Consider the following 16,617-nt stretch of genomic DNA (forward strand, 5'->3'; position numbering starts at 1 on the left):
AGGAAATCCCTTATCAGTACAATCCAGTTACAAAGCTTAGCAACCTTGCAGTTCCCAGAAAGAGAGACCCAATTGAGACTAGCAAAATTCTGCATTCAGAGAGAACCAGTAGGCATCTTTGCTTTATGTAGATTAAATGGGTTAACAGTTTTCTGAACTTTAAATTTGTATTTTTGTATATCTCCCAGTGCATTTGATACCAGTCACTTCTATTAAAGAAGATGGTTCAAGTAGCAAGAACCAAAAGAGAATAATGCCAGATCCACTGACAGAACCACCAGCAATAGATCCAATCAATGAAGCTCAAGAATATTGCAATACTCCCAGAACAAAAGAACGCAGTATGGAAGGTAGGGTTAAGTAACTGCATATAATACTTCTGTTTTTTGAATCCTTTTCATGAAGCCATTGATAACCTTATAAGTAGTCCATCTTATATACAGTATTTGTTTTTAACTATTCTTTTTTTATGATATTTCAAAATATTTTCCAGATATTATTAATTATTATACATCAATTAAGACTTTTTTTTCAATTATTTTTTTTAATTATGATGATCCTCAGTAATTCTGCACTTTCTTAGAAAAGCTATATTAGACTCATTTGATCTGATTGTGTCATATCAGTTATGGTGTCACAAACATCACTACTTTGACAGTTGGATTATCTTCATAATGAAGTAATATACAAGACACTTTGAAACATTTATGCACCCTAAGGCAGCATTCTTAAACTTTCTGGCATCGTACCTTACAAGTCAGGTTTTCAGGGTTACCACAATGAATATGAAGGAGATATAATGGCATATATTAGATTTGCATGCCTTTTGTTTTCATGTCTTTCATATTCATTGTGATGATTTGAAACAAACCATTGGATAGGTGTGCCTCCTGGAAACTTAAAAAATACTGCCTTCAGGTTAAAGGAATTGCAGGGAACTAACTTAAATAATTTTAGGACTAGAACTTTTGGATTAACATTTTTAATTGATGTAGTATGAGTATTGCTGCTGGAGGTGTGTGTTTGGTTTTTTTAAAAAAATGTTTTATACAAAAGGTGTAGAGGGGAATAATCAAAAGAAATGTCTAAGTCCCCTTTTGGCCTAAGTCCCTAGATGCAGAAAGTAGGCAGCAGGGAAATGTCCATTTAAAAAAAAAAAACATCCAAAATGAGTTTTTTTTTTGTTTTTTTTTATAATGGCCTATTTCTATGTTGATCAGTTTAATTGCCCAGACCACCACTACGTCTATCCTTACCACACATTCCCGACCCAAAATTGCCCAAGTCCCAAACGCCCAAATCAAGACCTTTTAGGCGAAGGAGGGACCAGTCCTTCGCCTAAAAGCAGGATTCTGTAACTGGCATCTGTCGTAAAGAACTCCGGTTACAAAATCCTGGAACTTCCCCCCTCCCCCCACCTGATTGCAGCAGGAGAGAAGCCCAATCTCTCCTGCCGGACACAAAGCACCCCCCCCCCAACACCCATGCGTTTACTGCAGGAGAGATGCCCAGTCTCTACTGCCAAAGAACACCCCACCCCGCATGGTTCTGCCGGAAGGAATCCCCCCCAAACCTCCATGATGACTGGCAGGAGGGAGCCCAAGCCCTCTTGCCAGAAAGAAACCCCCCCAACCCCCCCCGAAGCCCCTCTGTAACCTCAAAAGATGGCTGAACGGATGGGTCCTCCGGCCGGCCCGCCTTCTTCCAAATGGTGGGCCTGCCCCTTCCTGGTGCATTGTGAGATGCACTGGGGAGGGGCCTAGGGCCTGATTGGCTCAGGCGCCTAAGGCCCCACCCATAAGAGGGGCCTTAGGCACCTGGGCCAACCGGAATTGGGCTAGTTAGCTAAGGCCCCTCCTATGGGCAGGGCCTTAGGCACATGGGCCAACTGAAATGGATTGATTATCATATTGCATTTTAAATTTCAAATTATTGTCACTTGTGTTCATCCATTGATACAACTATTGTAGCTTGTTGGAACTGCCTTTCCACAAGATGAAAACATCATCTATATATCTCTTGTACAACACGAATTCCTTTTCAAATGGATGTGACTCGAGGAACCCATTGCGGTGCCTTTGATCTGTTGGTAGTATTTGGAATATGTTTATGATTCTCCCTTTCGTAGAAAGGACGCTAAAAGAAAGGGAGAATCATAAATGTATTCCAAATCACTTTATTTTAGCTTTAGCGACCATTGCACTGACTAACAATTACTTTTGCCCAGTGAAGGCGACGTGGTATTGAAGGATGCCTAGGACTGTAGATTAGATTTTGTGCACAAAATGCTCTTGAGCCCACGGCCTTGGGATTGAAAGCAGCCTCGGTGGCATATTTTATCGCCCGAGCTTGCCACTCAAAGTTGTGCCACGATCCAGACACTATTGTGGACAAAGATCTCCAGTTTGTAATGAAAGGTGAATTATGTGGCTGATGCTCTGTATGACCTTTTTAGTGTCATGAACAAAATGCCAGCTTCCTCCATTTCTGCACTCAGGATACTATGGATCAGATAGTGGGTGGAGGAGGGGGGTGATTCCTCCTCTAAGGTGACCTGAGTAAACTGCCATTCAAGGGGCAGTTTCTTTTTGGGAAAGGTCTGAATGATCTTATGGCCAGCATGCAGGACAGTAAGCCAAAATCCTTACAGGAGAGCAGACCTTAAGTCACTAGGGAGACCAATCACAGTAATTTTCGGACCTCCAAGCAATACCACCAGTCCTCGGGAGGTCCTTCAGACCAGTGATTGTTTCAGAACTCTAGACAAAGATTTGGAGAGACCAGGCGCCCACAATTTTCAGGATCCCACTCCACCACAGCTTCAAAGAAGCAGTTATGGGAAACTATCAGCCGAGCCTCCATGCATTGGAGGGAGGTTATGGGCCTATTTGGCAGACTTCTGAGTGCTGGTAATTTTATATGGGAGGGGTACAAGCTTGAGTTCTTTCATCCCCTCTAAGATCTTTTTATAGACTGCTGAGCATAGGAATTTTGACGCTCTCATGAAGCTCAAGGTGTGAAAAATAATAAAACATGCAAAATGACACCAGTGCAAGGTTTTAAAAATTATAATTAAGATTTATTGAGTTATTGTTTCTATTTTTCCATTATGAGATCAAAAGAATAAAGCATAATTGCTTAACAGTTGCGCTAATGGGAGATCGTTATAGCTGCCAAATGCTGGCCTAATAACGAGCTCACCTTAATATCTCAGGTCATTCTATTATATACTTTTGGCTCAGTGACATCATCAGTATCTCAACCAATAACAATTAACAAAAGAGGTGGTCTTAAAAGTTAGACAAAGAAAATTCTTCTACGTTTCAAAGTTAGACAAAGTTTTAGAAAATTACTTTTGATTTCTTATATTCATAACATTTCCAATATTCCTTTATCATTCTTAAAACTTATTTCAGAGAATTTACAATTATTAACAGGGTGCTGAAAAGTTCTCAGCCTGCTTGTCAGCTCCACACAGTGCTGAAAAGTTGTCAGCCTTAAAGGAAAAAAACTCTCCCTAAATTGACAGGTTCAAATTACATAGCCTTAGCCTGGAGGAGGAGGAGGGGCTGGCCTCCCCCTCTCTTCCTATGTTAGAGCAGGAGTCCCTGACTTAATTACTTCCAGATGTTGCTTTAGGATTTCTTTAGGTTGCAAAGATATATAATATGTTTTTTAAAACCCATTATTTTGTTTAATACACAGCCATACACACACTCCAGTCATATTTGCTTGGCCAAGCTTCCATACATTCATAATTTTCATTCAAAACTATATTTAATTCCTGTTATATCTTAGTTTGGGACATGTTATATTTCTTTACCCGTCTACAGCACATGTGGTATTAATTAACACCACGCTGCTGGGAGCTGGAAACTAAACAAAGAAAAACAGAGCAGGACAAAGAAGACAGAAACTAGTCATTGGCACAAAATGGTGTCCAAAGACAGAGCAGATTTAGAAAAGACAGAGAACCAAAATGGATTCTTCTGGTTTCCTTCATGATCTGGCCCAACAGCAAAGTACATAAAAAGAACACCATTCTTTCCCTTATATTAATCTGTAGTGTGTTTTTCTGGCCTTGGCTCCATTTATATTTATATTTTTTTTTTATTCACCAGTTTTTTGTACGCTTCCATTGGGTGTGGCCTTAACTAACACATATGCTTGTATCTAACTAGAATTACCCAGAATCATACGAAAAACAGGCACTTTTGTAGAAAAACTCCACAAAAATACTGCACCATCATGTTATGATATCCATTCCATTACTGTCCCATAAACATCACCCCCTACTAGCCACAAGCCACTACTCCTCACTGCCCAGCAGGGAAGCCAGAAGTCAGATCTTGAAGTCATAGAGTCTATCCCAGAGGAAGATTTGGGCTTCTGCAGATACTCAATATACTTCACTATGCCCAAAGAGGCTCTGAAGATAGGAGACTGATTCTAAACCTCATAGCAGTGGATGTGGCCCTCAAGATACCATGTTTCTGAATTGCGACGGTGAGGTCGGTGATTGCTTTATTTATTTTTTATTTATCAATTTTAAACATTATCATTTATACAAAATAATAATAAGAAAGGAAAGATTTACAGAAATTAAAGAAATATTCTTTACAAGAAAAACCACTATCTCTTCTAGTCCACATAACGGGAGAATATATCCTGATATTAACTAAACGATACAGTCAAATATAATCATGATCAAAGATCAGTTATTTATGGTGCAAAATAAATCTGAACTCCAAACTATAATTAAGTCAGATGGGAACATTAATAGTTTCATGAAGCTGTAAAAACTGTTTCAGCAGCATAGAGTCCCAAAATACGTATTCACATTCTTTAAATTTCACAAGGCATTTACATGGAAACTTTAAATAATATGTAACACCCAAGGCCAAAACCCTCAATTTCAAAACTAAAAGGGCTTTCCTTCTTAATTGTGTAGTTTGGGCCACATCTGGAAAAATCAACACATTATCGCCACAAAATTTTATAAGCTTATTCTGAAAATAAGCTTTCATGATTAAAGATTTATCTATCTCTCTCACACAAGTCATCAATAAAGTAGACCTAGTTTGGATTATATATTGTGAATCTTCCAGGAAACCAGTTAAATCAAACTACGGTATTTGTTCCAACTGGTCTACACCTAATTCTGCAGGATTTTTCTTTTTCTGTGGAATATAATATAGATTTGTTAAGGGCAATGTCTCTGCGTCCGCCAACCCCAGAACTTCCTTAAAATATTTCCGAATCAAAATTTCTGGGGACAATAAATGGGTTTTTGGGAAATTGACCAGATGCAGATTTTTTGCCCTTAAAATATTTTCCATCTTCTCAAATCTAGTATGGGTAATATGTGAATCTTTAACAGCTGAAGAAGATACCACTTGTAATGTAGATACATGAGACTCTGTTGGTATAATACATTTCTCCATACATTATTTATTTATTTATTTTTTTTAATTTATTTCCTTCAATTCTAGGCAGGTAACAATGCAACATACATAATAAAATAACACACAATAATAAAAAAATACAGGCCAGGGGAATTTTTTACCTCATTGGATTTGATGGAGACCTATCTGCATATTCCTATTTTTACGGACCACAGGAAGTATTTACAGTTCCATGTATTGGAGCAACACATCCAATTCATAGATTTTCCCTTTGGGCTGGCCACAGGTGCCATGGACCTTCACCAAGGTGATAATGGTGGGTGCAGTTCACCTATGTAGGATAGTCTTACAAGTCCATCCGTACTTGGAGAATTGGCTAATTCAAGGGCAGGCTAGTGGTTCAGAGTGATCCAAGTTCTGCACAAGATCAGCTGGGTGGTCAACTTCTGGAAGAGACACCTAGAACTGACACAGCCTGGAATACCTGAAAGTCCAGTTCGAGACAAGGGAATACAAAGTGTTCCTTCCAGAAGCCCGCAAAGAAGAACTCATTTTGATGTCCTCGCAGTACTTACAGGTTTTGGGGTCAATGGTTGTGACCATGGATGTAGTTTCCTGGGCAAGGGCTCCAGAAGGTGCTCCTTTTCCAATGGAGCCCATAGAGGGATGCACTACACCAGCAGCTTCTGTGGACAGCAGAAGCTCATTGCAGTCTGGTCTTGTGGTTGAATCCTTACTCTCTCACCAGAGGGGTTCCCCTCTGCATCTCTTCATGGGTGATTCTAATGACAGACACCAGCTGTTATGGTTTGGTGGCACATTGCATGGGATTCCAGTTCAGGGTTGCTGGTCCCCTTCCCAGAAGAAGTGGTTGATCAACCACTTAGAACTTTGGGCAAACCGCCTGGCACTCCAGGAGTTAGGGAGCACTATACAGAACAAAGCGGTTTGAATTTTCTCAGACAGCACAATGGCGGTGGCCAATGTCAGTCGTCAAATGGGTATCAAGAGCGCTTCTCTACATTTGGAAGCCCAAATGTTGTTTTGATGGGCAGAGGCCTAACTTCTGGTGCTCTCGGCAGTGCATGTGGCAGGAGTGGACAGTATGCAAGTGGATTTCCTCAGTTGAAAGATCATAGATTCTGGGGAGTGGTCCTTGTTCCAGGAAGCCTTCACCTCATAATGAATTGGGGGGGGGGGGGTGCAAACCAACATTCGACTGATGACGTCGGCTACCAACAAAAAGGCAGATAGATTTTTTTTTAATTGAAAACACGATCCGAGACATGAAGGCTTGGATACCCTGGTTCAACCTTGGCCAAAGACAGATCTTTTATATGCCTTCCCTCCATGACCCATGTTAGGCTGACGTGCAGGATCATGATGCACCAGAGAAGGATGATTCTAGTGGTGCCAGACTGGCCAAGATCCTCATGGTATGAAGACCTAGTCTATCTGCAAAAGGATCAAAGTCTCAAACTTTCCTGTCATCTGTGGCTACTCACGCTGGGTCCAATTGCCCTGCAGGATTCAGAACACTTTGGTTTTATGGGGGTGGGTCATCATTCTTTGGTTTTATGAGGGTGGGTCATCAGTCTTTGAGTTGGGGAGAAGAGGGGAGGGATTGACTGCGGGGAAACTGCCAGTGCAATGGGGTGAGACTGGAGGAGGAGTGTGTAGGAATGCCTGTCGCTAGAGGGGGATGTAGGGGAGGAATAGTAGATTGGAAACTGTGTTTATATTTGAATTTCCATTTTCCCCCTAAAAAGGGGAATAAAAATGGTTTCTTGGTTTATACTCAGATGGGTTTATATTCGAGTATATGCGGTATGTGTGCAATTTTATTTTTCTTTGCCCAAGCAAATTAAATATGCGTTCATACATGCGCTAGCAGATATTTGTGTTATCTAGCTGTATTCTTCGTGACTGTACAGCGTTGCATATGTCTAGTAGCGCTATAGAAATAATTACTAGTAGTAGTAATATAGAAACATAATGGCAGATAAAGGCCAAATGGCCCATCCATTCTGTCCATCTGCAGTAACCATTCTCTCTTCCTCTCTCTAGGAGTATATTTAAATTTCTGGTGACTTTTTATGCTAAGATTTGGCTTTCATGTGCTATGCAAGGATGCACTAGTACTTCATAGAAATGTTTTGTTTTACGGTGTTAAATGATAATTGACAAACTTCAATTTTGAGACATGATCTATTTCACTTAGAACACATTTACAAGATCTTGTTTGGAGGTATTCAATTATTGTACAATTCTATTAGAAACTGAAAGAAGAGATTGAAAAGGTATATTATAATGTCTAATTATATAATTTTCTTTTGCATTAAATCTAGGTCATGCACCTCATAATTTTAAACTATTATCCGTTAATGTGTTGATCCGTCATGGTGATAGATATCCTCTCTATGCAATTCCAAAAATGAAAAGACCAGATATTGACTGCAACTTGTTACCTGATAGGTATGTTTTGATTTTTACTGTTGCTTTATTCTTCATTTAAGTTGAGTTACTGTTCAAAGATCAATCATACCTTCTTTGTTTCCTATGATGTCTTCTAGATTCTGTGACTGTTGTGGTATAAACAGGTTGCTGTTTTTTTCACATACTACTACTTTTCTGCATCTAGCTTCCTTACCTTGACAGTGTGTCATCCTTCAGTCTTAACTATGATCTTATTTATTGACCCATTTATTTATATATCACCACTTTGTCACACAGTTATCACATACATAAAGCAGCATCAGGACTCAAATACAGGTACAGTAGAATAGTTAACCGGGACTCTCACCCAACTGGCAAAATCGCTGGTGAAAAAAAATGTCCCCCGAAGCGGCAGCGGTCCTAAGCCGTAAACTGCCTCCCTGCCTCAAGCCCTGAAGAATTACAAGCGGCGGTAGTCCTGAGCCACGAACCCCACCTCCTTCCCATCTCGTAGCACCAGCACGGCAACATCCTGAGCCGAAATTCCCCCTCCCACCCTCCCCCAAGCAGCTGAGGGATAAATCCCCCTCTCTCCCGCCCCCAAAGCACAAGGTAGGCTGCAAAGCCCTCCTCCCTCAAACCCCTTAGTGGGAAAAGTAGGCGGAGGTCCTGAGCCGCGAACCCCCTCACGCCCTTCCTCTCTCTCTTTCTTACTTACTCAAAACACAGCGGTCATCAGTAAGCAGCCTCAAAACAGGCTGCTCACAGCCAGCCCCAGCGGGGCCTTTCTTATGACACTTTTCTTCTGACACATCAGAGGAAAGGCTCAACCTGACTGGCATGCTTGGCTGCAATGAAACTATGCTACTTAGCAATGTTTCTTTCCCTCTCAGGATTTTGATTCTGACTCCCTGCAAATACTCTGGCTTCCTCTTTCAAAGCATTGGGTTTTACCTTAAAGCATGGAGAAATTTCCTGCTTTAGACAGCTGTAGGCTTGGGTGCCCTGGAAACTGCTTCCACAAAGTGGTTGCCCTTCTGTTACCTTTTCAGCTGATTGGAGAATTGCATTCCTCTGGCTGCCTACCTCTACTGAATTCTGCTTCCCTATTTAATGTGCTCAGCAGGGGTGTGGTAGCTTCTCATTGGTTTAGGAATTAACTCTCAGGGGCGTGGCCTGACTGCCGCGGAGACCACACGTATGGCATAACTGCTCCTCTTCACCCACGCTTAAAACGAGCATAAACAGTGCTTTTTCCGCACTAATATTGCGATTTTCGCCAAGATTTTGTTGCCTGGATCCCCTATGTCACCTCCAAAACCGGCGAAAAACGAGACCGCTTCACCCGCGCCGCTTGGAGGGAAGAGGCTGAAACCTGATCCGAGCACGCCGGAGAAAATGGCGCCGAAGACCGACGAGGCTTCACTAGACCTGCTCCTGAAAGAAGTAAGATCGATCAGGGGCATAATACAGGAGCAGGTTGAAGAAACTAAGCTTTTAAGGGGAGAAATAGAGGCACTTAACTCCCAATTTGTGGATGCTCGTCATCGATTGGATGCACTAGAAGAAAAAACGTCTGCCATTCCTTCACTACATGAAACGGTAACTAAACATGACAAACTGATTACTACTTTACAGAGAGACTATGAAGATCTTTCTAATTGCAGCAGAAGATCCAATGTAAGAATTATTGGGCTGCCTGAATCATCGGAGGGCTCTGATATGGCTTCCTTTCTTTCTACCTTCCTGCCTGCTACCCTGGGGCTTGTCTTTTCACCTCCACTGGAAATAGAGCGTGCTCACCGCGTGCCATCTCACCTCTCTCCACATGCCACTTCTCCCAGACCCATAGTGGCTAAGATGCTCAGATTTCAGCACGCGCTGCAAATTCTCACAGCAGCAAAATCTAAATCTCAGCTCTTACATCAAGGCAGGAAGTTCTTCATTGTGCCAGATCTCGCAAAAACCACAGCTTTGAAGAGAAAAGCATTTCTTTCCCACCGGCAGGAGCTTAAAGACATTGGAGCCAAATATGGTCTTATGTACCCTGCCAGGATGAAAGTAACTTACAATAACCGTACTACCTCCTACACTGATCCTGAGGAATTGGCTGCATTCCTGGATTCTTTGAAAATGAACTGACATGCTTTGCTGCTGATGACTTTGTTAGCCTCTGTTTCTGATGTTATAAATTGCATATACATAATTGTATAACTCACTGTTATTCACTGTTCGTGTGGATAAGCACACCACTCTCAGGTTTCTCAAATTGAAGGGGTGTGGAGTAATGCAAGTTGTTCCTTATGTGTTACTTCTCCACGCTCACAGGAGCACCCTTAAACTGTTTCATCTCATGCATGATAGTATGGTCTTTCTTTTTCTGACCTTGTATCGTGCTGTCATTGCTAGTCTACTTACTCTTACTCTTATTCTTATGCTCTCTTTATTTCTTCTCTCTGGCAGGAGTGTCTACCTGGTATCCTGGTTACATTATTTGTCTTTTTCCCATAAAGGTGATATTTACTATGTCCTAACACCGCTTGCAACAGAATATGGCTGATTTACATGTTTTCTCTTTTAATGTGAACAGTTTGAACCATCCCATTAAAAGGAAAAAGATAGCTAACTATGTGTTTAATAAACATCCTGATGTGATTTACTTGCAGGAGACCCACCTCCCGCCTGCTGCCGCCTCTAAATTTAAGTTGAAGGGATACTCCACCCATTTGTATTCCCCAGCAACTCAGAGGAAGAAAAATGGGATATCAATACTTCTCAGTGACAAGCTATCCCCAGTTATTCACTCCGTTAAAACAGACTCCGACGGAAGGTGGTGTCTGGTACATGCTGCGTTGCACTCTGTAGATTTTGTGCTTCTTAATATTTACGCTCCTGTTTTGGATCATCCGGACTTTTTCAAAGATCTTCAGCTGGCATTAGTTGAATATGGCTCTTGTCCTCTGATATTGGGCGGGGACTTCAACCAAATTCAGGACATTTATATAGATCGATCATCCTCTTGCAGACCCTCAAAGTCCAGATCTTTCGCAGCTTTACATGCTTTAATGGAAGCCTTCTCCCTTGTAGATCCATGGCACTTACTGCACCCGAAAGGTAGAGAGTATTCTCACTTCTCACCACCACACAACACTTACTCAAGAATTGATTTCTTTCTTCTTTCCCCCTCACTCATTCAGGACGTAACAAATACTATCATACATCCAATATCTCTTACAGACCATGCAGCCATTTCTTTACACTTAACTATCTCTGCCCCACGCAAAGAATCTCCCTCTTGGCGACTTAACAATGCCTTACTTTTAGATGATGCAATAGTGGACAAAATCAAATCTTTTTGAAATTAACACCAAAGATTCGGAAATCTGTCCTGCTATTGTTTGGGAAGCCTACAAAGCCTCTCTCAGAGGTGAATTGATTAAACTTGCTTCCTGGAAAAAAAAACAATCCATACAAAAAGAAAAAGAATTGGAAATCTCTATCAAAAACTTAGAACTACAACATATGTCCACTCATTTGCATGATCCATCCATGTTCCAACGCATTCAAAATCTTAAATATGAATATAATACTCTGGTTTCCTGTACGGCCCGGCGTAACATCTTTATTTCCTCTTCTGGTCACTATATGGGAGATAATCTTATGGGTCGCCCTTTAGCTAGTTATCTTAAAACTAAATCAAAACGTTTGCACATCTCAGCTGTTCAAGACTCGTCAGGACAATTAGCCAGAACCAGATCTCTGATTTCTTCCCAATTTGAAAAATTTTATACTGCCCTATATCAATCTGAGCTTTCAGCCCCTGAATCGGACATAGACTCTTTCCTCGCCTCCTTAACTCACCCGACTATATCGGAATCTATTAAAGCAAAACTGGACGCTCCCATCACCACGTCTGAGATTGAAACTGCTATATCCTCCTTACCCACTGGGAAAGCCCCAGGTCCGGATGGCTTTACTAACGAGTTTTTCAAAAGTTCCGGGCTCTCCTGGCGCCTCAACTTCTCACATATTATGATTTTCTCCACTCCACTCCAGATAAACAGTTTAATTTCGCTGAAGCCACTATTGTAGTTATTCCCAAACCAGATCGCAATGCTACTCTGGTTAAAAATTTTCGTCCTATTTCTCTCCTAAATTTGGATTACAAAATTATGGCAAAACTACTCGCATTAAGACTCACCACAGTGATCCCAACTCTCGTACATAAAGATCAAACAGGATTCATCAAACAAAGATACATAGGAGATAATTTACGCTTATTTCACCATATCAATGCTCACGCCAAAACATTGTCGGATCCTGTGATTGGTCTAGCCATTGATGCTGAGAAGGCCTTCGACCGAGTGGAGTGGCCTTTCTTATTCCAAGTACTGAAATGGTACAATTTTGGTCCTTTCTTCACAGACTGGATAGAAACACTATATAGACAACCCACAGCTCGTATTCTGATTAACAATTCTCTCTCTAATAAATTCTCCCTTCATAGAGGCACCCGTCAAGGCTGTCCCCTTTCACCATTGTTATTTGATTTAGCGTTGGAACCTCTCCTGTCAGCTATCCGACAATGTCCCTTAATTAAGGGTATCCCCTCGTCCAGTCGAGACATTAAATTAGCAGCCTATGCTGACGATGTCCTTCTCTTTCTCAGAGATCCTCTTGTCTCCTTGCCTCACCTTATCAACACTGTTTCTCAATACTCTCATCTCTCTGGATATTCTGTTAATTGGGAGAAATCAGAGATCTTTCCTCTCAATGACCATATCTCCTCCTCAGATCTGGCTCAGTTTCCTTTTTCATGGTCACAGGGAACTGTGAAATATTTGGGGGTCCTAATTCATAAAGATCCAGTACACGCCCAGGATCTTAACATATCCAAAATCAAAAATTTAGTTTCAAACACTACAACTCGTTGGTCCCTACTTTATTTGTCATGGTGGGGTAGAATAGCCTCCATTAAAATGACTCTAGCCCCACAAATTAATTACACTCTATCCATGCTTCCCCTCTTATGCCGGAAAACTTTATTTCATTGGCTTAATATGAAAATCTCTGAATTTATTTGGAACAAGAAAAAACCCCGTATTGCTCTCGCCAAGCTGAAGGCCTCTAAGATTAATGGCGGCTTAAATTTACCAGATTTTTATTATTATTATATCGCATCTTTAGCCAAATATGGAGCTCATTGGATCATTGACTCTGATCCTCAGGATCAACCAGCATGGTTTGAAATGGAACGCTTTTTATGTGCACCACTGCACGTCTCCTGCTTCCTTACAGTGTCAGTACCTAGACACTTGAGAAAGTATTCTTTGTTGAGTGCAACGCAGCATGCTTTTCATCTTCTAGATGCAACGGCTGAGATCTCTGTTAGTGAAAGCCCACTCATGTCCCTTTGGAATAATTCTAAAATTCAAAATAAAGGTAGATCCCTCTCATGGAAGAGGTGGCAGCGGGCGGGTGTAGGGTTTGCTCACCAATTGATCTCCTCCACCTCATTCGTTCCTTTTGATATTTTTTGTTCTGCATACTCACTTCCATCCTCTGTACATTCTCAATGGCTTATGCTTACTGGAATACTGTCTAAAGTGCATATGCGCCCTGACTTTATGACCTCTATCCACACTGTTCGCCACTGGTCTACTCTGGCTTTAATGAAAGGTAGGGCGATATCTCTTTTTTATAGTATTCTAAGAGATCACTCTTTCACCTTTTCACCTCAATCAATGAACCATTGGGACTCGATTCTGCAAACTACGCTTTCTGATATAGTTGGGAACTTTTCTGGTCCTCCACAAATTGTCCTCTCTTATCCTCCAGAGTCTCGCAATCAATATTCTTCATTATGTGGAATGCAGTATGGACCCCATTTCGTATGTGGAAAGCGAAGCTAAAACAAGACTCTACCTGCTGGAACTGTTTGAAAGAGTCTGGAACTCTTGATCATATGCTTTTTCATTGCACTATGGTTCATTCCTTCTGGATTCGTATTTGGGACACTATAAAATCCATTACTAAGTGTTCAGAAGAGATTTCCATGGACATTGTAATTCTTCGTTCTCAACACCCCTGTTTCGCACAATCAAACTATCCACCTAAACTCATTGACACCATGTTTGTAACAGCTCTTATGCATCTTCTGAAAAACTGGAAATCATCCTCGCTACTTGACTACACCTTTTGGTGGAACTCTCTGAGCATGTACCACAAATTTGAATCTTATGCATATGAGAAGAACATGATTTCTCGACTCTCCACAAACATGGTGCGAAATAAATCACCTTGGTCATTCTTAGATTCATATGTTCATTCTGCCTCGTAGACACTTCTGCCTCTCTATCTCTCTATCTATCTATCTATCTCTCCCTTTCTCCTTCTCTCTCTCTTTCTTTTCCTCTCTCTTATTTCACTCTCCCTGCTTTTCTGCCTTTCATATCTTCTATTAGCAGTTCCACATACCCTGGATTCTTTTTGCTAATCTGGTTGTATGTAAATGACTGTAGATATGGATTTTTTCTATACCAATGTTTCTTATTCAGATTTTGTGTGTTTGAACTGCTTTCTGTATATTTCTTACAATATTCAATAAAAACTATTGAACTAAAAAAAAAAAAGGAATTAACTCTCTGCGTACTGACTTCAGAGCTCCATCACGTAGCTATGTAATTAAGGGCTTTATCTCTCTTCTCCCCTCCGGATTTTGTGCAGGGACCTAAATTACCCTTGTGTATAGGCTGTTTTAAAGGGATAGACTCCTTATCTGGGAATAAATAAGTCTTACTAGAGGCAGTACTATGCTCTCTATCCCTACTCTGGATAGACTGGTGTTTGTCAGCTGAGTGCAAGTGTCTTTCTCCTCTGACAAGGGAAGTATCTAATCTAATCTATTTGTATGTCACTCAAGGCGACATAAAGAGAGGGGAGGGGGTGAGGAAAGCAGGAGGGGGAAGGAGGAAAAGAGAGAAGGAGGAAATTAGATATCAAAAAGATCAAATCTGACTCTTCATCCTCTGAGTCCCTATCTGAAGGATGATCATAATCCAAGATAGCCTCCGCATTCAGGAAGGAAGTGCTCTGAGACTCCAAAGAGGTCTGTGTGCTGGTCCCCGATGGCGGCGGCAATGGCTTGGGGGAAAGGAAGGAGGGGGGCAGGGAGACAGAAAGAAAGAAAGAAGAGAAACAGAAATAAAGAAAGAAATGGGGACAGGGAGACAGAAAGAAAGAAAGGGGGCAGGCAGGGAGACAGAAAGAAAGAAGAGAAACAGAAAGAAAGGGGGGACAAGGAGACAAAGAAAGGGGGCATGGAGAGAAAGAAAGAAATGGGGCAGGGAGACAGAAAGAAGAGGCAGAGAGAAAGAAAGAAAGGGGAGGGGAGTCAGGGAGAGAAAGAATAAGTTGGGGGAAGGAATGAGGTCTGGAGGAGAGGAAGCATACAGTAGGCTGAAAGAAGGGAAGAAATATTGGACGCATAGTCAGAAGAAGAAAGTGCAACCGGAGACTCATTAAATCACCAGACAACAAAGGTAGGAAAAATGATTTTATTTTCAATTTAGTGATCAAAATGTGTTCGTTTTGAGAATTTATATCTGTTGTCTACAGTATATTTTGCACCATGGCCCCCTTTTACTAAACCACAATAGCGGATTGTAGCAAGGGAGCCTATAAGCATCGAGAGCAGCGCGGGGCATTCAGCGCAGCTCCCTGCGCTAAAAACTGCTATCGCGGTTTAGTAAAAAGGGAGGGGGGTTTATTTGTGTATTTTTGTATAATTGTTACTGAGGTGACATTACATACAGTCATCTGCCTTGACTTCTTTAGAAAAAACCCCGGAATATAAATGATAATTATCATTTTCTCTGCGTATAGTGTGCTTTGTGTTTTTTTTAAATTTTATTGTTGGTAGATCATTTTGACTTGGTCATTTTAAAAGTAGCTCGCAAGCCCAAAAAGTGTGGGCATTCTTGGCATAGATGATGTGCATGTGTTACACACGCACACTCTGTCCCCATTACTATATTTCCCCACATATAGGCCTCCCCCATGTATAAGCCGCCCCCATGTATAGGCCGTAAAAAATGCTTATATGTGTTTAAAAACTGGTAGATAAGCCGCCCCATTTTAGTAGTACCAGTAACTGGGTGGCCTATATAGCATTTTAAAATCATCCCCCCGCCCTTCCTCCCTTCCCATTACCTTCCTCGTGAGAACTGACAGCAAAGCCATACAGGAAGCAGCGTGGGGCCGGCCTATAGACACAAAGATCGCTACTGCTCTGGAACGCTGGCGGTGTGATTCGAGGAGGCTGACGCCAGTGAGGGAGGTAATGGAGGGCGGGGGGATTATTTTAAAATGCTGTATAGGCCGCCCCAGATATGAAAGCTGTACCCACTGGGCCGGCTTGCAAAACCCATATATAGACTGCGGTCTATATATGGGGAAATACGGTAATAATTTAAATAAAAGTTATGCCTGCCAACCCCTGATGAAGGCCCCCTCCCTCACCTGGCTATTGCTGCTTTATATCAAATATATTGGCAGGTTGTATCTTCTGCCTACTGATAGTTTTAGCAAACCTCCACAGACTAGAGCATTCCATGCAGTTTGCTTGCTGTCTTGTCACTCCTCTGCTGGCACCAATATATCATCATTTTGCCTGTGCTGAAATAGCACCATGAATTGCAGCAATAGTGTTGTTGCAAAGAACATTAGAAGTAACTTTAGGCAGAGCAATTTTATCAAAAGTGACAGCAAGGAGAAG

At 41.4% G+C, this 16,617-nt stretch overlaps 1 protein-coding gene across 6 annotated transcripts in view; it reads left to right on the top strand.

Annotated features, from left to right (window-relative positions):
• The window catches only part of PXYLP1 (2-phosphoxylose phosphatase 1), a 160,937-nt gene that overhangs the window by 94,929 nt on the left and 49,391 nt on the right, over positions 1-16,617 (top strand). For all 6 annotated transcript variants that reach the window (XM_033957633.1, XM_033957634.1, XM_033957629.1 and 3 more), the window contains 2 exons: positions 189-350; positions 7,754-7,880. In XM_033957633.1, coding sequence (XP_033813524.1) covers positions 189-350; positions 7,754-7,880 — 289 coding nt within the window. The remainder of the gene's footprint in view (positions 1-188; positions 351-7,753; positions 7,881-16,617) is intronic.

Source organism: Geotrypetes seraphini, chromosome 9 (assembly GCF_902459505.1).
Source record: "Geotrypetes seraphini chromosome 9, aGeoSer1.1, whole genome shotgun sequence".
Lineage (NCBI taxonomy): Eukaryota > Metazoa > Chordata > Amphibia > Gymnophiona > Dermophiidae > Geotrypetes > Geotrypetes seraphini.